General features: G+C 42.6%; 1 protein-coding gene across 1 annotated transcript in view; it reads right to left on the minus strand.

Annotated features, from left to right (window-relative positions):
* LRP1B (LDL receptor related protein 1B) overlaps nucleotides 1–27,358 on the minus strand; it is a 1,293,242-nt gene that overhangs the window by 720,418 nt on the left and 545,466 nt on the right. Inside the window, 2 exon segments of the mRNA XM_043525164.1 lie at nucleotides 10,225–10,353; nucleotides 12,223–12,342. Coding sequence (XP_043381099.1) covers nucleotides 10,225–10,353; nucleotides 12,223–12,342 — 249 coding nt within the window.

Consider the following 27,358-nt stretch of genomic DNA (forward strand, 5'->3'; position numbering starts at 1 on the left):
TCTCCCCTCAAATATCCCCCCAAGCCCTACACCCCCTTTCCTGGGGAAGGCTTGATAAAAATCCTCACCAATTTGCATAGGTGAACTCAGATCCAAACCCTTGGATCTTAAGAACAATGAAAAATCAATCAGGTTCTTAAAAGAAGAATTTTAATTAAAGAAAAAGTAAAAGAATCACCTCTATAAAATCAGGATGGTAAATACCATACAGGGTAGTCAAATTCAAAACACAGAGAATCCCTCTAGGCAAAACCTTAAGTTACAAAAAGACACAAAAACAGGAATATATGTTCCATTCAGCACAACTTATTTTATCAGCCATTTAAACAAAACAGAATCTAACGCATATCTAACTAGATTGCTTATTAGCCCTTTACAGGAGTTCTAACCTGCATTCCTGCTCTGGTCCCAGCAAAAGCATCACACAAACAGAGAGAGCCCTTTGTTTCCTCCCTTCCAGCTTTGAAAGTATCTTGTCTCCTCATTGGTCATTTTGGTCAGATGCCAGCGAGGTTATCTTAGCTTCTTAACCCTTTACAGGTGAAAGGATTTTTCCTCTGGCCAGGAGGGATTTAAAGGTGTTTACCCTTCCCTTTATATTTATGACACATCTCCCCTGGAATCCAGATCTTGAACCATCCTGGAGCAGTAGATTGTGAATTTCCTGTATTCCTGGGGCATGAAGAGGTCCCAAAAGGGGGATCTCCTTTGTCAAAAAATTATCTGTATCACCAAATTGTGGACCCATTTGTGATTCTTGGAGAAGTACTGAGGCTGTCTTCCAGCATGTTGTGAATTCCTGGTGGGGTGTACTACCAAAAGAGTGACTGCTGAATAGTTCTAAAGCTTGACAGCGTCTATACAAAAAGGGATAGACCTTGCTCCCACTTGTTGATGTAGAACACTATTGCCTTGTTGTCTGACATCACTTGAACAAGCCAGGCTTGTATGAATGGTAAGAAGCACTTGCAGGCCTTGTGGACTGCTAAAAATTCCAGGAGGTTTATGCAATTCCAGGAGGTTTATCTGGGACTCTTGGGGAATCCATGCTCCTTGCACTATATGCTTGTCTAGATGGGAGCCTCATTGCAGTAAGGCGGTGTCAGTTATCAATTGCTATATATGTACACCATCGATAGAGAACCTTACAGGAAAGGATGGTGAAGTCTCGTGAAGGGCGTTACATAGGTGCAAGAAGCCCTGTGACCCAAAAGAATAAGACATGAGGAGGCTGGCATTTGTTGAAGTTGAGTGATAAGCTCTTTATGGTAGGAATCTGTCCAAAGGAAGATATGCTTTGGTACTGATAGAGTTCAGAGTTGCTCTGATCAACTATGTACTCCATGTGGGAATTAAAATGCACTTTTCTGGGTTTAAGCAAAGTCCTAGTAAGTACCGAAGATGGATCAGGGATTAGGCTGCTGACCGTTAGCCCTGACAAGATCTTATCTCCAGTAACCATTTGTTATTGATGTAATTGATGATCCATGGTGGTAAAAGTGGGCTGCCACAACTGATAGCACCTTTGTGAATACCTTAGAACTACTGCAAGGCCAAACAGGGAGCACTCTGTACTGGTAGTGTTTCAGACCTGCTGTGAATCTCAGGTCTGTTGAAACTGACATCCTTCATATCAAGAGCTGTGAACCTCTCACCTTTGGTCAGTGAAAGAATTATTCATGCCAGGATGACCATTCTGAACCTCGATGTGCAGATTAAGACATTTAGCTGTCTGAGATCTAAGATAGGTCCCATTCTTCCTTCTTTTTGTGAAAGAGGAAACACTTAGAGCAAAATCCCTTTCCCCAACATTATGAAGGATCTGGTTCTATGGCTCCCAGTTGAAGCACGGAGTCCTAACTCTGATGTGAGCATCCTCTCATGAGAATGCAGATGGGGTAGGGGGTTTGGAGGGGTGGTGAGAGGAATTCTGCAGTGTAGCCAGTCTGAATGATGTTGAGAATCTATCTGTTTGTGATTATGTGCCAAGCTTGGCAGAAGCAAGCTAGGCAGCCACCAAATTGGATTACAGAATCCTGAAAAGATGAGCATGGTAAAAGCCCTTGAAGAGTTGCAGCTGGAAGGAGGACGAGGGGGGAACATTGTGTTTGATATTTTGCACCCTCTGTCATTTTCTTGATGACTTCTGGGGAGGGTACACGTTCTCTTTTGTACAGGATGCAGCTCAGGAGATCTTGGATCCACTGTCCAGGTTGAGTCCTTGCCTTGAAGGGAGTGGTAATACTCTCCCACTAATATCCAATTTGTCAGAAGAAGACGTGTCAGGCTCTGACTCCCTGGGCAGAGCTTCTGGTACCATAGGTGTCGTTATACTCCAGCCGGTGAGGAACTCTCCCTTCCTTGCACCACCTGTACTACTAGTGGATTGGATCCAATAAAATCAGAGATTTAGCATCCAGGAGGACAACTATACCCTGAGGAGCAATGCATCTGCTCCCAGATGTGAGGAAGTGGGGGAAAGTTGTTTCCCGCCATACTAGTGGAGTCAGCCTTGTTAGAGTGTTCTGCACTGACAAGTCCTTCTTGAGGCAGCATGGTACTATAGTAGCGTTCAGTGTTTTTTTCTTCCCAGTACCATGGACCTACTCCTGTGGGCAATGTCAGTTTGAAAGAAGACCTGCTTTTTGGAGCCAAAGGACCTATCCTACTTATGAGCTACTAATACTGGGGCACAGATTCTCACCTGATTTAGAAGGTACTACAAAAAAAGGACCTGGAGGGGGATTCTATTGCTTTTTGTGAGAGTGTTTTCTACCCTTCTCATGCACCTCTTTGAAGAAGTCCCTAGTTCTACCCATTAGCCACAGATCCAGGAGTCATGTGCTCAGAGGTACACTTCTTGATGCCTCTGCCTGACATACGGGAGGGGTTTTCCAAGCTAGGGTCAAACTATGGCCTCAATGCTTGATCCATAAATAATCTCCAGTCTGTACTCACATGTCTGACAGGTTTGGCTGGGGAAGGATCAGCAAATGGAGCACTTTGAGTAAACATGAATTTCCCCAAGGCAGAAGAGGCACTTGAGGTGAAAAGGCCCTGTGGCAGGAAACAATTCTTGAAGCTCAGGATCTTGGGCATAAGTCATCCCATATGGAGGGCTAACGGGTAGGAAAAGATCCCCATCCCCTAAAAACTAACCTAAACTAGCTACAAGTATAAAAATATTTAAGATATCTAATGATTTACAAATATTTACAGGTCAACATGGACAAAGCAAGCATACACTGTGGACACTGAGGCGGTTCTGTCTCAGACCATGGCTGGTAGAAAGGAACCGGAGAAATGGTCTATCTGCACCACCTCTTATACTCTCAGTGCAGAGCACAAGGAGGAGAAGGGAACAGGTGCAATTTCTTCCTGTCTCAGTTCCATGGAGTACATGTACACCCCACAGTGACTACATATAGGGATCATCACTTGCAGAAGAACATCCATTCCTCTAATTACTTCATTTCTAACTTATCCATTAGACTCTTCCTCTCTCTCACACACACACAATATCGTCAATACACCTATTCACAAGATCCACACATAGGGTTTGGACATTTTCGCAGACATATCACAGCAAAAGGATTAAATCTGCTACACAAAGACTAACAGAAAAAGATTGGGAGCCCCCCATCTATGGACAAGAGCCAGGTGAGAAGCTATCTCTTCCCTTCCAGCTGCTGCAAAAGGAGAGGGCAATGGGATTCCTACCATGGAGCTCTCTCTGGAATCTGCAGCTCCAATTTTTCCCCCTATCCTTCCCCGCCTGATGACTGCAGGCAATTTCAAGAGTTGCTAAGGAAGATAGCTGACACTCTCTGGATCCCTCTAGAGGAGGTGCATGACACACCTCATAAGCCTTTCTATATTCTCCAGAGCATGGGCTCCAGCAAGGTGTCAGTTCCCATCAAGGAAGTCTTCATGGAATGGGCCACAGTTGTCTGGCATACCCTCTGCTACCAATGCCCCAGCTCAGAAAAGAAGTACTTTGTACCAGCCAATTTTCACACCCTGCTGCTAATTCTTTAGTTATTCAAGCAGTCACTGAAAGAATCAGGGAGCTCCAGTTACTCCTGTATCAATTATTAGCTAGTAGTCATCTGATAAATTTGAATCCTTCTTCTTCCCTTTCCCAATAACTCCTCTAGGTGCTGGAAGAGATCAGGAGCAGTGATCTGGACGCACAAGTGAATGAGGTCAGGCCCAGGGATGGATTTTAAGTGGCAGGTTGTAACTTTATTAAAATGCACCAGGCATTTAGGTGGGTCCAGTGCTGGGTTTACAGGGCTTCTACCATATAACCCATAGCTCAGGGTAGTGTTTCTACTGCCTACCCTAAGGTGCTCTCCTGAATCCGCTCACCTTCCCACCATCAATAAGGACAGAAGGTACCAGAGAAGGACTCTTGTCTGCAAAGACTTCAGGTCTCCCTTTTGCTATAGACCTGGGGTCCATCGGCAAAATCCCATGTCTCTTATTTTCTGACTGCTGGCTCTTTGGCCTTTTATCCACACTGGTCACCTGCTGCAGTTGCAACAAACCAACTTTCAAACAATTCCTAACATTAAATTCCAAAATCCTAAAGTTATTTAAGCTAACTGTGTCTTCACTATGATACGAGGAAGGTAAAATAACTAAGTCCCAGCCAATTTGGCACCGATGGGAAAAAAATCCTTCCTGACAACCGTGAACAGGGCAATAAATCAGACCCATAGCAACCTGTCCCTATACTACAGTTCCTATACTATATATCTATAAGGAGGGGGGAGGGTGCATTCAGCTAAAATGGGGCAAGAGGCCTGAGAAACCCTGGCCTACAGTTTTGATAGTGGGAAGCAAGATCCAATTGACTTGCATGTCTCTGGCTGGCCAATGAGCAATCGAGCGCTCAGATGGAGGAGGGGCCTGTTCCTGTGTACACTCCCCCTTTCCCCGAAAGCTATCTGCTCCTTGTGGATCCAATCAAATTTCCCATCCATTAAATCAATGCTTAGCTTTTTCACACTCTGTCCAACGCCCCCCATACACACAGACATACTAACAGACCCAAGAGCACCTTATTTCTGTGATAAGTATATGTGTTTTTCTGCTACCCTATTTCTACCTCAGCTTTCTGTGTTCTACAAGCAGATAGTGTCTCTGTCATTCTATCTCTATTCCTTGGCTTCTCCTCCTCTTTCAACCAGTCTACTGCTTACTTCTGCTCTTGCCTTTCTCAAGCAGCAGCAGAGTAAAAAATGACCTGATTGTTGTCAGTGTCACTCCTGCACATAGTTTCTGAACAATAATAGTGAAAAATAACAAGACTGATCAGTTTCCACTCTGTTGAAGGTGCGAATCATCTGAATGGCAGCAGAGATCTTGGAGCCGTCTGCAGTTATAAAGAGAACATGTTGGTTACCATGTGGAAGACTAGGACAGAGAACAATAGCCTTTTTACAGGTATTTATAACCATTGTAGCAAATTATATAGCAGGGATTTAATACTCCATTAACAACAGGATGGTTCAAAATACCTATAGAATGATTACCTTTTTCCATTAATTCTCTAAGATATAAGGGAAATCTGAAAAGATGGGTTGATTCTACACTTGTTGTCAAGTAGTTTATAAACTCTTGAGTAATAATTAGAATCAAGACATATCTGGTCTCCAGATAATATCATTTGAGTGTTCCATGACAATGTTAAGAGTGCTCTACTTAGCAGATATTATTAAATATTGGGGATGAATATACATATTATTGCATGTGTCCAGAGACTGGAAAAACAGCTGCTGTTGAACTTCAAATTATATTCCACACAGTAACATTTCACTGAATCATGTTTTTGAACCCATTAGTTCCAAGGATATATAGATACCAACAGGTTCAGGAATCAGGGCTTTTTTAAAATGTATAAACATTTAATTTAAATTACCTCAATCTTTTATTAGCCATGTATACACAAAAAATAAATAAGGTTCTCATATAACATCTTAAGACAGTTAACTTAAGACTGTTCTAACAGAGTTAGAAACACAGAAAAAAGTTGAACAACATTTTGGGTAGTTTTCAATTACAATATATTAAATTTAATACCTTTCCACTTCCCTGGAACTGAAAGTAAAATAATAATAATAATAATCAGTTGCTTAAATGAAGATACAATTAACATAAGTTGATATCATTTGTCCAGATAACAAAAAATACAATATGTCACATTTGTTACTCTTTACGATTTTTTTTTTAAAGAGAAGAAACTGGCACATCTTTAACCCACAAAAATGTCTATACTTATATCACCCTTGTCCAAATAAAAGTTAATCTTCCTCTAGATTGTGATTAAGATGCACTGATGAAGATGATTAAACACTTGTATTCTTTTCCTGCCTGATCTTTGCTTGAACTCTAGACCAATAAGCAGTGTCACAACACATAAGACATCATGGCTTCCCCACCCCCAACCCAGTTGTCCTGTCACCACCACTTGCAACTCTATTGCAGAAGAAAATCTTTAGGGAATATGAGGAAAAGTGCTGCCTTGTAGTGATTTCCACTGAGGAAGAGGGGAAAACAGTTTACAAGCAACTTTGTACTGCTTTGCTGGAAGAATACTTATTAAGGGGTACTTCAACAGTAGTAAAGTATAAGCACTTTGTCCTCATCAACAAATGTTGTTATAATTGTTGGCGTGGGGGTCAGAAAGATATTACAAGTAGCATGGAATGAAAGAGGACTGAATATTATACATATACATATTTAAATCATCTTCTCATAATAAGCCTAAAAAGGAGTGATGTATATGCTAAACCCTGGGAATTTTAATTCTCTGAACTTTCATGAGAGCATTGCACTTTGAAGTCCATTTAGGAGTGCTTAACTTTTTTCTAAAATAACAGAAACACATGCTTGTCGTAAAGACTGAGCAGGGCAGGCTGCTTTTGATCAAAGAAGAAATATCTTCCTCTCATTGCAAGCCATTTCTTTCTATATCAAGTATAACTGAGATATAAAATTTCGTATGAGCTTCTGCAAGAAAAATCACCCGTTTCCAGAGCTAAAACTTTCAAACTTAATCAAATTCAGACTTTTCAACATAGCCTGAAAACCTGGCAAACAAAAAGACCTAGAACTCTATTCAAAAAAATGACATCTGATTTCATTTTTCATATCTGAATAAGTCATTAACTAGATCTTTATTCATAAAAGGAAGCTGCAGGTAAAAGGACTAGAAAAATATAGTGTGCCCATAGCTGTTACGACAGCTATTTGAACATCCCCACCAATAGGTGCTATTTACACAAAAGTGATCTGCTCCAGACATATCTAAATGAACTGAGCAACTTAGCATCTTATTTATGTCCTGTGAAGTAACAGTATGATAATAGTTAATCAAGATGCTGAACATTTAGGCTTAAATACTGCATAGCAGCACACAGCCCAAGTACCATCAGTATTAGGGTGGTAGTGATGGAATGCTCTATTTCTGGACACTCTGCTACCACTACTGCAGTTTGGCCCCTCTGTACCCTTTCCTGATGGGAGGAGATGGGTGGATCCATGAAGCAGTGGCTCCTCTGGTTTCACTTTAATGACAGACCCACTGTCAACTCCACCCGCACCTTGCAGCTTTGGGAACTAATCTTTGCAAAACTGAGCCTGAGGCTTCATAGTGGGTGCAGATATCAAAGCAGTTCCTGGGAATTCTACTCCTCCCCCGACCCTTCGGGCAGCAGAACGGCATGACTGCAGAGGCAGTGGCAGATTTGTCCCTTAATAAATTCCTGCCACAAAGATTATGGGTCAAATTCTGCACTCATGTACAGAAAATCAGGAGTTACTACATTAATGAAATGGAGTTATAAAACAGAGATAAGTGAATCTGAATCCAGCCCACTGTTTTTATTTTATTCCTGTTTTGCAGTCTGGTTTAAAGTCGAGATTTGTGAAAGGTGACAGATTTGGGCACTGGAGACTGAATTCAGCTGTGGTCCCTAAAGTACATAGCAGCCCATAGATAGCTAACAGGGCACATAGCTCCCTCCACTTTTGAGGCACTAAGACACAGATAGTGCCTCCCTTTCCCCTCATCCCCCACAACCCCCTTGTGGCCTTAGAGGAGAACTACAGACAGGAGCCAGAGACTCCAGGCCATAGGAGCAGAAGCAACCAAAGCTGGGACCTCTGGACGTTAACAGAATTTTTTACATTTTTGACAGGACTCTCTCCATCCTATGCTGATTAACTGTTTCCTCCAACCCTCCCCCTCCATCACGTCCTCTCCATCTTTGCTTCACCCAGAACCTGTCTCCTTATCCCTCTTCCTTTCAGCTTATTCCCTCCTAAATAACCTCCTCCACAAAAAAATTGTGGAGCTAACACGCTGTTTGCTGCCACCACATTGTTCATTCTACTTATGTGTTATACACCTTCCCTCATGGTGTCTGTCTGGTCTCTTTAGTTGTAAGTTCTTCAGGGCAGAAACCATCTACTATTTTGTATTTGTCCAGCAAAATGGGGTTCCATTCTTGGTTGGCCCTTATGCGCTACTGTAATAAATATGAATAATAATGAATAATGCCTGCAGCTCTCATTGTTTCCACCTGCTAAACAGTAAAAAGGAAGCTAAAAATATATTGAATACCTTCCTAATATTACTTTTCAATGTAACCAATTCCTGCAAGTGCCAAAGAGATGTTATATAGTCACTCTGAGAGCAGGTGGTTCATGCAATTGCAAACAAGAAAGCATGTGAGACAATTTCTCTCTATTAAGATGTAGCCCACACAGCGAAAGAGTGTTGGGAACTCCTGTTCTGCTTATTCAAAGGACAGTGCAACAAGGTCAGCAGCAGTATGCATTTTCTCACACTATCTCAGCCTTGACTTGAAGTGTCTTATACAGGTCTCTGTGTTCATTGAAAACTGGTTCCTTGCTGAGTCTGCCAATAACGGTAAAAATTGCTGTAAACTATGATATATATATGAGAGAGAGAGAGAGAGAGAGAGAGAGAGAGAAGCATTTCTCCATGAGGAAATGGCTGAGAGCACCAGCTTATTTCACATGAGCTACTGAAATACTGACAGATGGTTACCATAGTCAATCATTACATACTGGGCTGTATTTATACTATAGGTCAAAGACTCATCTCATTATCAGTCCTGAAGCCATCTACCTTCCCCAGTCCTGAACTGTTTTTTACTGTATCAGATGCAACTCCTGTTATGTCCCACTGAAATAACTTTTTTTATGGAGAGGGTTGAGAAGAATATTAAAATAGTTTTTCTCTGTACGGAGTTGCTTGTATCAGATTACCTTTTTAAAAAAAATCTATAACCATGCTATGTGGATCAATACAAAACTTAAGTTTCAAGTCTTACTTTTTGAGCTCATCAATATTTTAAATCGTAACTCTCAGTGGTGCTCAAATAAGAACACAAGTATGCAGTTTCTTTGCCATAGTCTTTCCTCGTTTAGCTTCAAAAACACAGTATCTGCCACAAGTCTGCCAACTGACATAGAAAAATACACATTTGTTTCCTCTGGGTTTCCACATATCGACATAAAAATATACCTTTATAATAGGCTTTGGTCATTATGTATGTTGAACAGATTGTAGGAGAAAATAAGAAAATAAGAATTGCTGAGTCAATACACTGACTAGGGAAATACTTTGTTCAATTTGTCTTCATTAAACAGAATTCACTAATTCCCTTAAATGCTTAATTTATTATTGGCAATGAAAATATGCATTAATTAACCAATAAGACATAATGTGAATATGAATATCTTCAAATCAACTCCCTGGGATGTTACACGGAGCAAGGCAGAGGCTCATGTCTCTAATATCCCAAGGGTATAATTACCTCATGATAATTTCCTGACACCCAGGTTGTCTCAGGGAGGTGGCATTTATGTGGAAATTGTATGTATTGAGATGAAAGAGGGAATTGGCAGCTCCACTAATCTTGGCTGAATAAAGTAGCTTCCATAACTTTATTTACCCCTTCAGAAAGGTTTCTAGCTAATCAGAATCCTCCTTCAAAAGTGTTTTGTAATAATCCATGACAACTGAAAAAGTTTTTCTAAATTTCTAACAATGGATCACTGTATTAAATTAAAGGAAAATCCATCTCTGCTATGTAGATAAACATCTACCCTATTTACCAGGGAGAAAGGCAGACCCAGAGGACTTTAAAAAATCATTCTTATAATGTATACAAAAATCCAACTTACCATTTTTGGCCTTGCAAGATTTGTTGTCAGGTTGAAGTATATAACCCTCCACACAGCTACATGCATATGATCCATCTGTATTTATACAGGTTTGGCTACAGGTCCCATACACATTACATTCATCTAAATCTAAAGGATACATTGAAATAATACGTAAGTAAGAGCCCTCACTTAAGAGTAAAATCTTGGGGGAGGTTGCAAAATTCACCCCCTAAACAACATTACAAAAGTAAGGGTAAACCCTCTATAGATAGATTTTTATTTTTTCTCATTGTTTTCAGCCACAATCTTATCTGAGCTGTCTGCTGATGAAACTATGCCAGTGACCAAACAGAAGACCAATATTTAACATTGCAAGGCTAGCTGCTTGAAAATTAAAGGCCTTCAAATGATCAGTGAGAAACATAACAATTAGAGAACCACTTGGGTTATAGCTGCCACCAGAGACCACTTCCACCTGTACTGTATGTAAGCGTTTAAAATCACCATTGACTATGATTGAAGCAGCATTTCAAAAGTAGAAATAACTGAATATGCATGTCAACTCACTCATGTTAGGAAACTATTTTAAATGGTTTAAGCTCTTTAGTGGAATCATCAACTTCTACCTATAACCGTCAACAACGATATAAAAAACTGCAAACCATTTAAATGTTCAAGACAAGAAATAAAAATAGAGGGTCAAATTCTCAGTTAATGTAAACTGGCACAGTTCTATTGGAGATAACCAAGATATGCAAATTTACAGTAGCTGAGAATCTAGCGAAAAATCATTAGAAAGAAAAAAAGTTCCAACAATTTTTTTCAAATAGTACAAAACATAAACCCAGAGATCAGAAGAAGACGCATATATAAGACATTACATTTATGCAGAATAATTCTGTTAAAGGGGGGAGGATAAATGATAGCCTGCGAATACATTTATAAAGTGATGGGAAAGCCCTATCTACTTTTGAAGAGAAAAAAAGTGTTGGGGTATCAAAATTCATATATTGCTGGAATAGAAAAGGAATATCAATTTCAATCTAAACTTCACTGGCAGAAAACCTATTAAAAGGCAAGTGCAAAACTAAGCTATATGATTAAGGGTTTTTTTTTTTTTTCATGGATCAAACTCTGACCCAGGTTTACACGGCTGTAAGCGGTATCATGTCCCCAAATGGCTCACAAGGTTTCAGAGAATGTCCAAGAGAGGGAGGCTCAGAGATGCTTAGAAAGGGGGAAGCTCATGCAGATGAGCTCCAGGCCTGTCTGAGTAGCCCTAAACAGATCTTAATACTCTTTCTCCTCACACTGTAGGCACAGGAGGGTAGAAAGGATCAGCAAGGATGTCCTGTCTGTCATCCTTCGAGATGGGAGTGCTGGTGGGGCCGCGACCCACCTTAGATTGCTATGAGATTACACAAGTGGTCCTTTGAAATGCTGGCCCATCTTCAGTCCCTGATGAACAAAGCTCATTCTGTTTCATTGGCTGACCATGAGTCATCAGTGTGAGACATGTAGGGAAGGCGGGGGGCAGGGAAGTAGTCCTATCCCTGATGTCATCCTCAAGACATATGTACAGTAGTTGGCCCTGATGGAGTCACAGCTTCCAACCATAGAAACACATTTGTCTCTGATGTAAACACCAGAGAGAGACCTTCAGGTCTTGCTGTAAATTTTGCTGTGCTTCACAACTTATTGTACATTTCTAAAAAGATGCTACTTCGATTGAGAAGATACAGCTGGCACGTCAAATATAAATGTGATTCCAAGGAAACAGCAGCAGCAAATGTGGGAACTCTCTAGGATCTCTTGCATTGCAGCACTATACCTGATTACCTTACCTGCCATGTTTTGTGTAAATATAGTTTAACCATCTGTTTAAACCATTCTAAAACCAAATTTAGGCTCAGATCCTGCAAGAAGCTCTGCAAAAATGCCATTGTTCTCCTTCATGTAGCTTCTTGCAAGACTGGGGCCTTATTCTTAGAGAAGGTAAAACCACATTTCCGTTACCTTTGCAGTTTCTTCCATCATCGCCTACTTCATATCCATCCTCACAATAACAGCCGGTGCCATTCCTTGAAATACTACATTTGTATCGGCAATTCATCTGTTGGCATTTGGGTAATAATTCTGTAAAAAAAAAAAAAAAGTTTAGAACAAAATTTTACTAGAGGGTAAACCTTAGTTTTGATTATTCCTAGACCACAACTCGCATGTGGAGGAAAAAATCAACACCATTTGCAGTAAATGCTGCTGTTGGGAATTTATTTATGATACTAAGTACATTGTGAAAAGCTTTGCATTTTCAGCACAATAATAAAATCAAATTGTTATTCTATATTCTATCACAAGCTACTATAAAGCTACTATAAGCTTTATTATTATCAAGGTGTATTATCACTCTGTTCAGGCCTCCAATTTTTGCACATTAGTTATGTTCAGTCAAAGCAACATTTTTTAAAAATACTTCTGTTATATGAAATTATTTTTTCAAAAACAGGCAAATGTATGAAAGAGATTTCAACATCCATGCTTTTCCTATCTGTCACATAAATTGATTTTCTATCTTTTGAGCGCTTGTTTTGATTCACTGATGCATGTATAACCTTCACAGCAATCAATGTGAATACATTCTGTTTTAATAATTTATTTGTTATCGGCATGTAATGTTGGACAAACAGTGAATATAATATATTTCATTACTACTGAACTCTTTCATAGAAATCTACTGCTGGAGCAATATTAAGTATATGCCATCTGGACAAAACAAGAGTCATAGAAAGAAGGCCATGATGGTACTGGTGTATAAGAAGGGTGAGCGGGATGACCCCAGCAACTGGAGGCCCATCTCCCTCTGCTCCACGATGTACAAGCTCTATGCCAGCTGCCTGGTGTCGAGGATCACGGAGTGGTCGGTGAGCAGGGGGAGCCATCAGCTCCACTCAGAAAGGCTTCATGTCCTGCGAGGGCTGCTATGAACACAACTTTGTCCTCCAAACCACCATCAAAACGGCCAGAAGCCTGGCTCGACCTGGCTAATGCCTTTGGGTCCATGCCCCACCACATCTTTGCCACGCTCCAGGAGTTTGGGATGCCAGAGAACTTCCTCCGTGTGATCCGAGAGGTGTACAAGGGATGCAGCACCACCATTCGCTCGGTCGAAGGGGAGACCACGGAGATCCCGATCCGGAGCGGAGTTAAGCAGGGCTGTCCCCTCAGCCCCATCATCTTTAACCTTGCCATGGAGCCGTTGCTGCGAGCGATCTCCAATGGTGCAGATGGCTTCAACCTCCACGGTGAGAGGGTGAGCGTCCTGGCTTACGTGGATGACCTGGTCCTGACCGCGGATGACCCAGAGAACCTCCAATGTATGCTAGATGCCACCAGTCAAGCTGCTGATTGGATGGGGCTCCGGTTCAATGCAAAGAAGTGCGCATCTCTCCACATCGACAGCAGCAAAAGGGACTCGGTGCAGAGGAGAGGGTTCCAGATCTAGGGCGAGCCCGTCATCCCCCTGGCAGAGGGACAGGCGTACCGGCACCTCGGCACGCCGACGGGTTTCCATGTCCATCAGACACCCGAGGACACCATCCAGGAGATCTTGCAGGATGCCGCCAAGATCGACACCTCCCTGCTAGCACCGTGGCAGAAGATAAACACCCTGAACACCTTCCTGATCCCCCCACATCTCGTCCGTCCTAAGGGGATCCGCCGTGGCGAAGGTACCGCTCAACAAGACAGACAAGTTCGTCCGGCCTCTGGTGAAGAAGTGGCTGTTCCTTCCCCAGAGAGCCAGCAACGAGCTCGTCTATATCGCCCACAGGCATGGCGGTGCCAATGTCCCTGACATGGGTGACCTGTGTGACATCGCGGTGATCACCCATGCCTTCCGCCTGCTTACGTGTCCCGACACCATGGTAAGGAACATCGCAGCAAACACCCTCCATGACACAACAAAGAAGCGGATCGGCAGAGCCCCCTCCAACCAAGACACCGCCAGCTTCCTGAGCGGTTCCCTGGATGGCGAATTCAGACGGGATGGTGGCGACATCGCTTCACTGTGGTCCCATGCTCGCAATGCCACGTGTCACCTGGGGAAGTGCATCGGCTGCCGCTGGGAGTGGTGCGAGGAGCGCCAGGAGCTGGGAGTCCTGGTGCCACAGATCAGGTCCGACGACAACACCATCGTCACCCCGAGCGCCAGGGGCATGCTGGAGAGGACCCTGAAGGCAGCCATCCACTCGCTGTACATGGAAGCCCTGAAGCATAAACCGGACCAGGGTAAAGCCTTTGAACTGACCAGCAAGTGGGACGCCAGCAACCACTTCCTCTCCTGGGGCGGCTTCACCCGTTTCGCCGACTGGCGGTTCATCCACCGCGCCTGGCTCAACTGCATCCCGCTCAACGGAGCCGTCCACCACGGGAACCAAGACAAGCATTGCAGGAAGTGCGGCTACTCCAATGAGACCCTGCCCCATGTCCTGTGCAGCTGCAAGCCCCTCTCCAGAGCCTGGCAGCTGCGCCACAACGACATCCAGAACCGCCTAGTGAAAGCCATCACACCGTGCCTGGGGGAGGTTGCCGTGAACTGCGCCATCCCCGGTACCGACAGCCAGTTGTGACCTGACATGGTAGTCACTGATGAAGCCCAGAAAAAGATCATCCTCGTCGACATCATGGTCTCCTTCAAGAACAGGACGCCGGCCTTCCGCGAAGCCCGAGCTCGTAAGCTGGAAAAATACACCCCCCTGGCCGACACCCTGAGAGCAAAGGGCTATGAGGTGCAGATGGATGCCCTGATTGTCGGAGTCCTGGGCGCTTGGGACCCCTCCAACGAGCGTGTGCTGCGGACCTGTGGGATCGGTCAACGCTACGCACGGCTCATGCGGCGCCTCATGGTCTCGGACACCATCCGATGGTCCAGGGACATCTACATCGAACACATCACCGGCCACCAACAGTACCAGGAGGTGTGAGCCGGTACGACATCGTGTATCAACTGTGGGAAAGGGACTGAGAGACTTTTTCCATTGGACCATATGAACTGGAACTATAAACTCACTGAACAATAAATCCCACCAAATGAGGGTAGAATCATCCTCATCATCGTACCCGCTCACTGTACTCCACACCTGAACATAGCCATTATATGGACAACATACCCCCATAGCTCAATGTCTGTACTTTGACTCATTAAACTTTTACTCCCAATTGGGGAGATTGCAAATTATGTATTCCTTCAGCCACCCGCTCCTAAACCGAATTTCGCACCCCTTGATAATCTGTACCTAATTCCCTGATAACCAGAAACTTCTATGCCTAAACTCTGTACCATTTTCTTTTTACTTCAACATTATCTTAATAAAATTATTAAAGGCTTGAAACCTAGCAGAAGCAACATGGTAGAAACAGCCATTGTATTAATTATTTCTTGTAGGACTCAGATTTGCAGGACAAACAAAAACCCCAAACCAGTCTCACCCCAAATTGGATGAAGTGTCTAGAAAATTTTGTTTTTTAACACAGGGTGTTTTGATGAGTTGTGACAGGTGGTTTTTTTTTTCCCTCTTCCTGGGGGAAAATAAGAAATGGTTGGTAGACTGCAGTCTAAAGGATTTGATCCTTTCAAAATCTGTAGATATTTTCCACAATTCAAATCTATCTGAGTGCTGCAGGCGGACTGTAAAATAAGCTCCAAACAGATAGAAAAAATTCAGTTTGGGGACCAGTTTAAAGTAATTGGGCATATCCGTGAGAAAGAAATCTGGCTACAGTTTAACACTTGGGGTCTTTACAAATTGTTAGTTGAAGTCAGCCTTAATCCATATAATCATTATTAGTGGGGGTCTATTTGTCTTGAAAAAAAGAGTCAACAGTTTTGTTTAAGGACTGAATTTTCTCTTAGGGTGTTCTACTTTAATTTTGTAGCTGCTAAGCCCTCCATCAGGGTTTGACAGTTATATGTTGGGAGAGAACTGAATGTGACTGGCAAATAACATTATGACTCATAGTAATGCAACTATTAGCGAGAGAGGTTTTATTATTTTAAAAACAAAAACATATTTCTCATAATAATTAGAGGATCTTCCCTATAGCTTTTTAATCATGCAGAATTAATGGACTGACTTGCTGCTGAAAAATTGTCCCTTGTCACAATCTCTATACTTTTCAAATGTTCTCTGTGTGATTTCCCTATTTCTTTTGTAATAGGAGAATTAAATTTTTTTGGGTGCAGTTTCTTTTGCTGGATCCCGGGTCTGCTCCTGAATTTATGTTGTCTTTCCAATAACTAGCCCACATTTGGACCTTAAACAATAAACCCTTCTCTTAAGATGACTTGAAATGGGACTGTTCTCTGAGGTAGGGAACTAGAGGCAAGGCAGATTATTACCAGAGGATGACTATTTAACTTACAAACTGGATTTGGATTGTTTGAACTGTTCCCATAAAGGTGTACAGAGACTTGAAATGTATAGTGCTGACCAGCTGTGTAGCCAGCTGAGACTGCTGGAAAAAGGCAAAAATAAATTGGCAGTTGAATTCCACTGGCTGACAGTGACTGAACACACATGGTGACTTAATCTATCTATGACTTGTTTGCATACTACACATAATTTTCTGCTTGAGTGAATATCTCATATCATTACTATAGTACACATAGAGCTTTTAACAAAAATACCCTTTCATTTTCTAGTAAATAGAATTTGAATGTTGTGAATTAACCAACTGACTGAAAAATGTTTTTATTCACACATCCCTGCTCTCGTTCTTTCTACTCCTCTTTTTGTTTCTCTCACTCTCTCCTAATAGCTTTCTCGGTCTCCTCATTCAGCTGTCTTCTTCATGCCACCCTCTTCACTTGGAACATGCAACTACTTAGCAATGCCAAATGCCTCCTTTCTCTTCTTCAAATCACTCCTTAAAGCCCATTTCTGCATGAGTATTATCTGACGATATGCAAAATCATTACAATTGTTTTCCTAAAAAGAAAATGTCTCACGTCTGAGTGCCAATGACGGTTTCCACAGAATTATGTTGAATTTCCTGAACCTGAGACAGGAGCCAGAAGAACAGCGTGGGGAAAAAACAAAAAAGCAAGCAAATTTTACCATCAGTGAAAACAGACCAGATCACAAAAAGAAACATTTTTCATTCTTGCCCCAAATTTTAGGCTAAACCAAAAAGCAGTTTTCTCAGGCAGAATGAGCCGTAATCCAAAATCCAGTGAAACCAACAGCAGGCTTTCCATTGACTTCAATAGGCTTTGGATTAGGTCCATAGCCAAGAAGGATCAAATTCTGCCCTGATTTACACCCTATATAAAATCATTGAAACCTTGGGCTTATTCTGGGTATGTGCCAAGGCAGAACTCAGCTGGAGAGTTAAGAAAGGAGTTTTAGCCTGAACTCTGACTTTCTTTGCTCTGTGGTTCACTACATCTTAATCGAAATAAACACCTTTATAGGGTTTTATTTTCCTTATTTTAGTTAGCAATTTTTAAAGTAGAAAGTATAAATGATAAGCATTAAGTTCTAGAGGGGTCAAGCTTTCTTCAAATGACCCTATTTTATTTTATTTTTTTCCTTTCTTCATGGGATCCTTGCCTGCATTAGAGGCAGACAGACTAAAAATGTTTATTTCGAAAATCCAAAGAATTTACAGGTTAGTTGGTTGATTAGTTCTCATACTGTCACTTGGACAACACAGAGATCACCAAACATGTTTTGTGCATCCATGATGTTCTGTCCTGTGCCAAATCTGGAGCTTATGGTGTAGGATGTCTGTGAGGAAAAGGTGTCTGTTGATGCCATCCAGCCATTATGTTTTAGGCCTTCCAAAGGGTCTCTTCAGTTCTGCTGCCTTTGGGTCAAAATCAAATATGATTCTTGAAGGGAAGTTGGTGGGCATTTGAAGGCATTGGGCAACCATTTGAAAGAGTGGGACCTGGTTAGTTAAAAAATGGATGTCATCATTGAACTTGAATTTGTAACGTGATGTTTTTGATTATTTGGAGATGCTTCATCTGAATGGTGTCTAACTTCTTTCAGTCTTGACAGTGAGGGGCCATGTTTCAGTCCCCTGTCAGAATACTGACCATCAAAGCATTATATATTCTCAGCTTCATCTCTCTACTTATCAGGGTGTTTTGTTTGCAAAAGACATTCCTGATGAGGTGCCCCATTCCTGATGATGCTTTTGCAGTGTGGGCTTCAAGTTCTTTCTCAAGCCTGTCTGTGATATTGACAACATTTTGGAGGTAGGTGAAATCACCAACAATCTTCAATGGGCGTTAACCTTATAGGATGCTACAGCCATGTTCAAAATCACCAAATGGATTAATTTTACTTTTACCGCAATTAATTTTCAGGCCGATTTTGCCACTGAGCTTTTCAAGGCTTCAAGTACCACAACCAGCTCATCCACTGATTCAACAAGTAGTGCTATGTTGTCAGCAAAATCAGTGTCAGTGAGGTTCTTATCATCAAGGCATATGCCTAAAATTCATTTACTTGGAGCCTGGTCAAGTGTGTAGTCTATGACAGTAATAAAGGCTTCTGGAGCAGCAACACACCCTTGTCAAGCATCCAACCTAATTCAGAAGAAGGCAGTTCTCATCCCTTTTACAAGAAGTTAGCTTGACGAGTCATCAAACAGGAAACAGAATGTTCTACAGAGCCTGTCAGGGAGATTTGCCGGTTTCAGGATCAGCCAGAGTGATTCCCTACCAGAGTCAAATGCAGACTTGATATCCAAAAATGCAGCGTGAATGGGGTGCTTGGTCTTTTGTGCCTTCTTGATAAACTGGCACACTGTGAAGATATGCTTTGTCATAGAAGGACCAGGAGTTAAGACAACTTGTTGTGGTCTTCTCTTGCTCCTACATTTATCAGTGGCTCTAGCCAACAAGACAGAAGCAAAAACTTTACCTGAGACACATTGAAGAGTAATGCCTCAATAATTACAACAGTCTCATTTGCTTCCTTTACATTTCTAAAGCTGTAAAAAAATGCCTTTTTGCCACTCAGGCAAGACCAACTCTGTTCTCCAGATTATACTGAACACCATCTGCAGCCAAAATGATTCAGAGGTTATTTTATCAGTGCCACAGGAATTCCTCAGATTCTTGCCACATTATTTCCCTTAAGTGTCTTTATAATTCTGTGGGTTTTGTTGATAGTACATTCACCAGGATCATTTTTATTTCAGGGTCCAAAGAAATTGGGGGTACGTTTACATTATGACTGAAATGTTCACTTCAGTGTGCCATGCAATCCACTTCCATATTGATTAGCTGACTAGAACTGAAGTAGAGCACGCCGAGTGAATGACTTTCTTGTCAGTGAGGTTGTGCAAGTGTTTATACAAGGAGGTGACATCACTACTGGCAGAAGCTTCCTCACGTGCCATGGCTTTGACTTCCATAAGAGCTCAGTAGTCAGCATGTACTGTTTTATTACAAATGCCATTTAGTTTATTATATGTGACCATATCACCTCTCAAATGAGCCATATGATGCTGTTTGATGATGTTTCTGTTATTAATGGAGACTAAGGGCTTCTTGGCTCTCATTTTATGACCAATGACGGTCATAGCAGGTTCAATTATCTGGGATCTGAAGTCCATCCAGGTGGATTCAGTGTCAATATACTCTGGCATGGTCTCAAACCTGTTTGAGATTTCAATTGCATAGCAGTTTCGAATACTATAGATTTTTAGGTTAGATCATTTGAATTTTGGTAACCCAATCATTGTGTTCCCTGTGCTTTTTAATCTAAGTTGCAGAAACTAATTAGTGGTGTGTGTTACTGAGCTCAACAGACCAGTAAGTTCTGCAGTTACTGATGGACGATTTCCAAACACAAGAGATTATAAAGACAGGTTTCAGAGCAGCAGCCGTGTTAATTTGTATCCGCAAAAAGAAAAGGAGTACTTGTGGCACCTTAGAGACTAACCAATTTATCTGAGCATAAGCTCCGATGAAGTGAGCTGTAGCTCACTAAAGCTTATGCTCAAATAAATTTGTTAGTCTCTAAGGTGCCACAGTACTCCTTTTCTTTTTAAGAGATTATAATGTAATTAATCTTTGTTTCGCCATCATTACTCGACAAAGTAAATTGGTGAATTCACTTCTCATTTAATTTACAGGAAAGTAGGCCAGGTATTTTTAATACATTACCCCCAAATTACCCAAATTTATTTTCTTTTATATTTTAAAGGGAAAATTCTACCTCGTTCTGTATACCTATGTAAGAGCTCAGACAAAGTGGAACTAATGCAGTTCTGCTACCCAGGAAGAAAAGGCTGGATGTCAAAAAGCCATAATTGCATATCATGGAGTACAACTTCATGGAGGCTTTCCGTATGTAACCTATCGGCCAGGAAGTACCAGGGATGAATAACTGTCAGAAGCTACGATAGTTATTATCCCCCTAACTCCCATGAAACATGGCTCCTCAGACTTGGTGTGAGTGACAGGATTTTGACCTCAAGGTCCAATTCTGCTTTCACTGAAATCAAATGGACTTTTGCCATTGTCTTTAACAGGAGTTGAACTTAACGAAAAATAGTATCCTAAGGTACAATTGCATTGATATGGGATTGCTTCCAATGAGTTCAGATTCAACCCAGCAAAGCCCATTGCAATTAATAGCCTCTGTTTATTCCACGTGGTTTACTACTCATTGCATTGCAGAAACTTATGGATCTAACTTCTGTGCATCACCATGATCTGTAAATCCCTTTCTAAGAAATCATATCTATCCCAGTGATGGATTTCCACAGTTGATATCAGCAAGGATGCTTGAGTTGGATCACCCAATATAAAAGAGAAGGGAGAACATTTTCTAAGAAATCCCTTTCCTTTTGTATGCTTTTCTCCACCCCCACCGGCAGCCAAGTTCCCCCTTCCCCCGCCTCTTCCCTGCTTCCTCTCCCAAGCGCGCGATGTTCACGCCCCTCCTTCCCCAACGCTTCCCCTGCCACCAAACAGCTATTTGCCAGAGCTCAGGTCGCTCTGGGAAGGGCGGGGGGGGGGGGGGGGGCAGAGCATGCTCGGGGGAGGAGGCAGAGAAGAGGCGAGGGTGGGGCCTTGGGGAAGAGGGTGGAATCAGGGCAGGGCAGAACAAAGGTGGGGCCCCCGCACTCCCCCTGCACATACCCCCCCCAGCCCCCTGATGTGAGCTGCTCAGTGCAGGGGGCTGGGGCTGGGGTGGGGCACAGGGCTGGGAGTACCCCCGTGACCCCAGCCCACACCACCAGTCCCCTGTCCTGACTCCTGCACCCCCCCACATCCACACCCCCACCCTGAGCACCAAACGGAAGCTCCTGCACCCCCACAACATTCCCACCTGCACCCCTCGCACCACATGGGGGGCTGACCCAGGTAAACGCTCCACACCCCAACCTCCTGCCCCAACCCTGAGCCCCCTCCTGCATCCTACCACCTGGCCAGACCCTGTATCATAGAATCATAGAATATCAGGGTTGGAAGGGACCTCAGGTGGTCATCTAGTCCAACCCCCTACTCAAAGCAGGACCAATCCCCAACTAAATCATCCCAGTCAGGACTTTGTCAAGCCTGACCTTAAAAACCACTAAGTAAGGAGATTCCACCACCTCCCTAGGTAACCCATTCCAGTGCTTCACCACCCTCCTAGTGAAAAAGTTTTTCCTAACATCCAACCTAAACCTCCCCCACTGCAACTTGAGACCATTACTCCTCGTTCTGTCATCTGCTACCACTGAGAACAGTCTAGATCCATCCTCTTTGGAACCCCCTTTCAGGTAGTTGAAAGCAGCTATCAAATCCCCCCTCATTCTTCTCTTCTGCAGACTAAATAATCCCAGTTCCCTCAGCCTCTCCTCAAAGTCATGCGCTCCAGCCCTCTAATCATTTTTGTGGCCTTTCACTGGACTGTTTCAATTTTTCCACATCCTTCTTGTAGTGTGGGGCCCACAACTGGACACACTACTCCAGATGAGGCCTCACCAATGCTGAATAGAGGGGAACGATCACGTCCCTCGATCTGCTTGCAATGCCCCTACTTATACAGCCCAAAATGTCATTGGCCTTCTTGGCAACAAGGGCACACTGTTGACTCATATCCAGCTTCTTCTCCACTGTAACCCCTAGATCCTTTTCTGCAGAACTGCTGCCTATCCGCTCATTCCCTAGTCTCTAGCAGTGCATGGGATTCTTCTGTCCTAAGTGCAGAACTCTGCACTTGTCCTTGTTGAACCTCATCAGATTTCTTTTCGCCCAATCCTCTAATTTGTCTAGGTACCACTGTATCCTATCCCTACATTCCAGAGTATCTACCACTCCTCCCAATTTAGTGTCATCTGCAAACTTGCTGAGGGTGCAATCCACATCATCCTCCCGATCATTAATGAAGATATTGAACAAAACTGGCCCCAGGACTGACCCTTGGGGCACTCCACTTGATACCGGATGCCAACTAGACATGTACTCCAAACCCCAGCCCGCTCCTGCACCTAACTCCCTCCCAGACCCTGTACCCCCAGCCTTGACTCCTGCACCCCCTCACACACACCCTGCCCTCCCTGACTCCTGCAATCTCCCACGCCCACCCCCCATACACACACCCAGCCCCCGGCCCATCCTGACTCCTGCACCCCCCCACAAATCCCCACCTGCACCCCTCGCACCAAACAGGAGCCATGCCAGGTAAGCGCTCCACACCCCAACTCCCTGTCCCAGCCGTGAACCCCCTCCCACACCCTAACTCCTGGCCAGACCCTGCACCCCAACCCCCAGCCTGCTCCTGCACCCTAACTCCCTCCCAGACCCTGTACCCCCAGCCCTGAGCCCCCTCCCACACCCTAAGTCCTGTCCAGACCCCGCACCCCAACATTTGTTTACATTTTTTTTACAAGGCGCTCTTATCCAAAGCGCTTTACAATCGTTAGATAACGGTACAAACAATATTTGGAAAGATCATTAAGTGGTCCGCCGAGACCCTCAGCGATTTTCAAGTCGTCTGTGGAAAAATAAGTTAGACTACAAAAACAATCAAGGTACCTCACTTTATTTTCATTTACTTCCTATTACTTATAGGAGGAGGATGAAGAAAAAAAGAATGAAAAACGGGGATGGAGGGAGATAAGAGAGAATGTTCTTTTTCTTGGCTGGGTCCCAAGGAGGGGCCCCAAAAATGAAGCTGAGCACATGGCCCCACTAACTCTAAATCCGCCACTGGCTGCTCCAAAAATGAGTCTAATTCTCCAGAGCCTTCAAGAGCCACTCCTCTGTCTGGAGAAGCTCAGAGCATCCAGAAGTGTTGTGTGCTACAGAAACTGCTACTGTCCCCAGCCCACTCTCTGCAGAAAGCTGCTTATGGCTGCCCAGTGCTGTGCCTAACAGGAGGAATTCTCCCTGGCACAGTTCCATTCCCTATATGCCACAAGAATGACAAAGAGGGGCCAGGGTGGAGAACAGAACCTGTCCTGTTGTTATACATATATTTTATTGTAACTAGAATTGATTCTGGTGGGTGAGAAGGAGAGCTCAGAGGGAGTGAGAGGGTAGAAAACATGGTAAATGTATCTAGAGCTGATTGAGGACTTTATATTTTATACTATCAATCCTCCTATTTATACCTTGCTTGCATCCAAGTCTTGTGACAGGTATCAACTAGCAGTTGTTCTGGAGGGAGCTAACTAGTCAGTAACCACGAGAGAACCCTTAAATTAAAATCAATGGGTCTAAGAAGCCATGGTAATATTCATATATCTTTTGTAGTCACATACTAATTTTCCTTCCCCAAAATTACTAGAACAACTTTTTGCCTCTATGCACAGCTGCAGTGACTAGGTCTCTTAATCTTTGTGCAACACTTTTGTGTCAGAGAACATCTATACAAGTTCTCCTGCCAATTCTTCTGTTGAATCTGGCAAACGTCAGCTGCTTTATTTTGTCTGGGTATGGAAGGAATCCATAAGTAGAAAAGTTTGCTGCGTGCATCGTAACAGCTATTTACCCTCACTGCTGTTTTCCCTTCTTCTTTACTAGTACCTTTTTTCTTCTTCATTATATGTCAGTGATGCTGAAAATGTTTCACAAAAATTTAGTAATTTACCCAAGGTATTTTTAGCTGATGAATGGGACACTAGTGCAGCACTTTAAAGCCCATCTTTCCTGACTGAGAGATAACTCACTAAAATACCAGTGAAGACAATAATTATCATTTTAATAAGAGCAATATTTGATTTTTCTTGTATACTTATGTTCAATTTGGCATGGCCAATGTGGTAAGGGATGGATTAGGGATGGAAATAATCCTGCTGGTTAACAGATAGGAGGCAATAGTTTACATATTCTGGAAAGAAAAATTAAATAGCTGGAGACCAAGAGCCTGATTCTCCAGCGCTTTTCACCTTTCATTGTGATTTAGTGACATTTTACACCAACTTTGCACCAGTATAAATGAGTACACAGGGTAACAGGCAGAGGAGTGTAAGTCCCAAAGAGAGCTCTGTTAGGACAAAATCCTGCCCCCCCTCACCTCTACCACAAGTAAACAAAACCCAAAATTTGGCAAAACCATGGCAATTCTGAGGAAGGAAGGGGTTAAGCTGTTTAGAAAGTTGTATAGGGGAGCTGTACAGCTCTCATAGAAATCCACTGTATGGGACTATGTGTCACAGAATTTGGGCTCAGTCGTTGCCAATGAAATGGTGCAGGATTTTATGAAAGTGGCAGGAGAACAGGAATAATGTAGCCAGTGGTTCCCTGAACTGCACAGATCCACTGGTCACAAACTCTGACTGAGTTTGTGCATGACCACAGTGGGCTACGGAGGCTACTGCAGTCTGAACTAGCTACATAAATGCCCTATGCTCTGCACCGGGTTTTGTATGAAGGGAGCCAGGTGGGAGGAGGGAGGGATTTGATTCCTCTGCCCATATATGATTGCTTTGTGCAAAGTCTACCGAGCTGGGGTTGAACATTTTATCTTAAAACGAGGCAAGTCCAGCGAGGTACTTTCAGGAGCACTTTGTTACATTTCTACCACCTAACTGAAAGCAAAATTGGAACAATTTCCCTGCTTTTGAAGGAATTTAATACTTCCCTAGATATTGCTTAATTATTCCAGAGATGATGATGCGTCCCTCAGGCTCATAACAACACTTCTGAAGAACTCTTAAAAAAAAAAAAGTGTGCAACAGATAGCATCAACTGTCAGTTTTAAAAAACAAATCAAAACACATTGTGCAAGGGAGAATATCCTTGATCGCCCCCATTTTAACTGCTCACTGAAACACTGTTTTAATATAATGGATTTTTTTTTCCAGGAACAGAGTAAAAACTTTTTTAGTGTGCTTAATACAAGTTTCTTTCCCATAGGGTTTAATCTCCTTGTATGGAGACTCATATTTCAGTTTAAGGATACTTTATAGCAAGTTGAATCTATTCCTTATCAACTTAAGTTGAATGGATATAAGGCATGTGTGAACTGAAATAAGAGTGTCCACACAAAGAGGTTGCACTGATTTCACTAAATTAGTTTCTAAACCAATTTAGTTAAATGAGTCAAATTTTCTCATGTAGAAAAGGCTTTTACTGAAGAGGGAAAACAAATTAATAGATTCCACAGTCCCTAACCTCTCCTTGCATTGTGCAAACACTGACAGACAGTATATACTAGAGTTCAAAGGAGACAATGTTCATTGGAATCCTTTGTTAAAGGGATCACTGGTTAGGCCTCATTTAGCTCATATTTCCAACTTATGATCTTTTCATCACAAGTCTTACAATATTTGGTATTTTTATTAAATATTAAACTCCTGTTATGTTCAGCTCTCTTTTTTTTTTTAAGTTTCTAGCCCTATCTTGTTGCAGAGAAAAATTTGAAAATGTGATCCCTAAAGGCTGAAAAACTGAAAGGCAAATAAAAAGAACCAACTCTGTTGTTATGCAGAAAGGTGCTAATGACTGCCATTGCAGGTCTTGGGTCCAAAGACAATCACAGCTCCCATTAGAGCCATTGGACATGGAAAACTCTCTTTTAGGCTCAACAGAAGGTGCAATAAAGCCCCATTTATGTAGTCAAAAACATCTGCAGACAATGGGGGTTACCATCCAAAGCACTAGGCTGCATCAGCATCCTTTCGTCTACGAGAGACAGTGGGAATTGCAGCCTATGATGTAGATAGTTTACAATGTCTCATGTGACTGAATAGTTCAATCTGAGATTTGCATGATCTTTGGCAGTTGTTGCAAACATATGTATCTTGGTTGGGAGCTACTTGCTTCCTACTGGTTCTTTTCTCTTCAAGCTGTAGGAGCCAGTTCCTGTCACGGACTCTGATGCTCTGATGGAGACTTGTTATGATCACTTCCAAATTCCTTAATATCACGCTTGCATTTGTCATTATAGCGAAGCTTGGGGCGTCCTGTTGTTCTTGTTCCCTCTGACAGCTCCCCATATAGCATGTCCTTGGGTATGCATCTGTCTTTCAACCTACTCAGATGGCCCAGCCAGCGCAGTCATCTTTGCTTGAGCAGGGCTATCACATAGGAATAAAACAGGAGTATTCCTGACTTGTACCACTGATTTCTCATCCAAATGGAAATAGCTCCTCCAGGCTCAGAATTTTGGCTGAGCACTCAGGTCAAAAGTGCACCTTTTTTTTTAAATTGATGACTGGCAAGCCAATCCCATGGTTTTAAGCTTCCTGATATCCACTGAAATCCTCAGTCTGAACTTAAGCTCCAAGTTATCAATGGTTCACAGTCAAGCTGGGAGGGAATATTGCGTGCAGTCCCGCAGGGATCTGTCCTGGGCCTGGTTCTATATAGTATCTTCATAAATGACTTGGATAATGGTATAGAAAACACACTTATAATATGGACCACAGAAAGTTTGGAGGGGTTGCAAGTGCTTTGGAGGACAGGATTAGAATTCAAAATGATCTTGACAAATTAGAGAAATGGTCTGAAATAAACAGGATGAAATTTAGTCAGGACAAATGCAAAGTACTACACTTCGGATGGAATAATGATTTACACAAAATGGGAAATGACTGCTCAGGAAGGAGTACTGCAGAAAAGGATCTGGGGGTTATAGTGGACCACACACTAAATACGAATTAACAATGTAATACTTTTGCAAAAATAGCAAAC

The sequence above is a fragment of the Chelonia mydas genome, chromosome 11 (assembly GCF_015237465.2).
Source record: "Chelonia mydas isolate rCheMyd1 chromosome 11, rCheMyd1.pri.v2, whole genome shotgun sequence".
Taxonomy (NCBI): Eukaryota; Metazoa; Chordata; order Testudines; family Cheloniidae; genus Chelonia; species Chelonia mydas.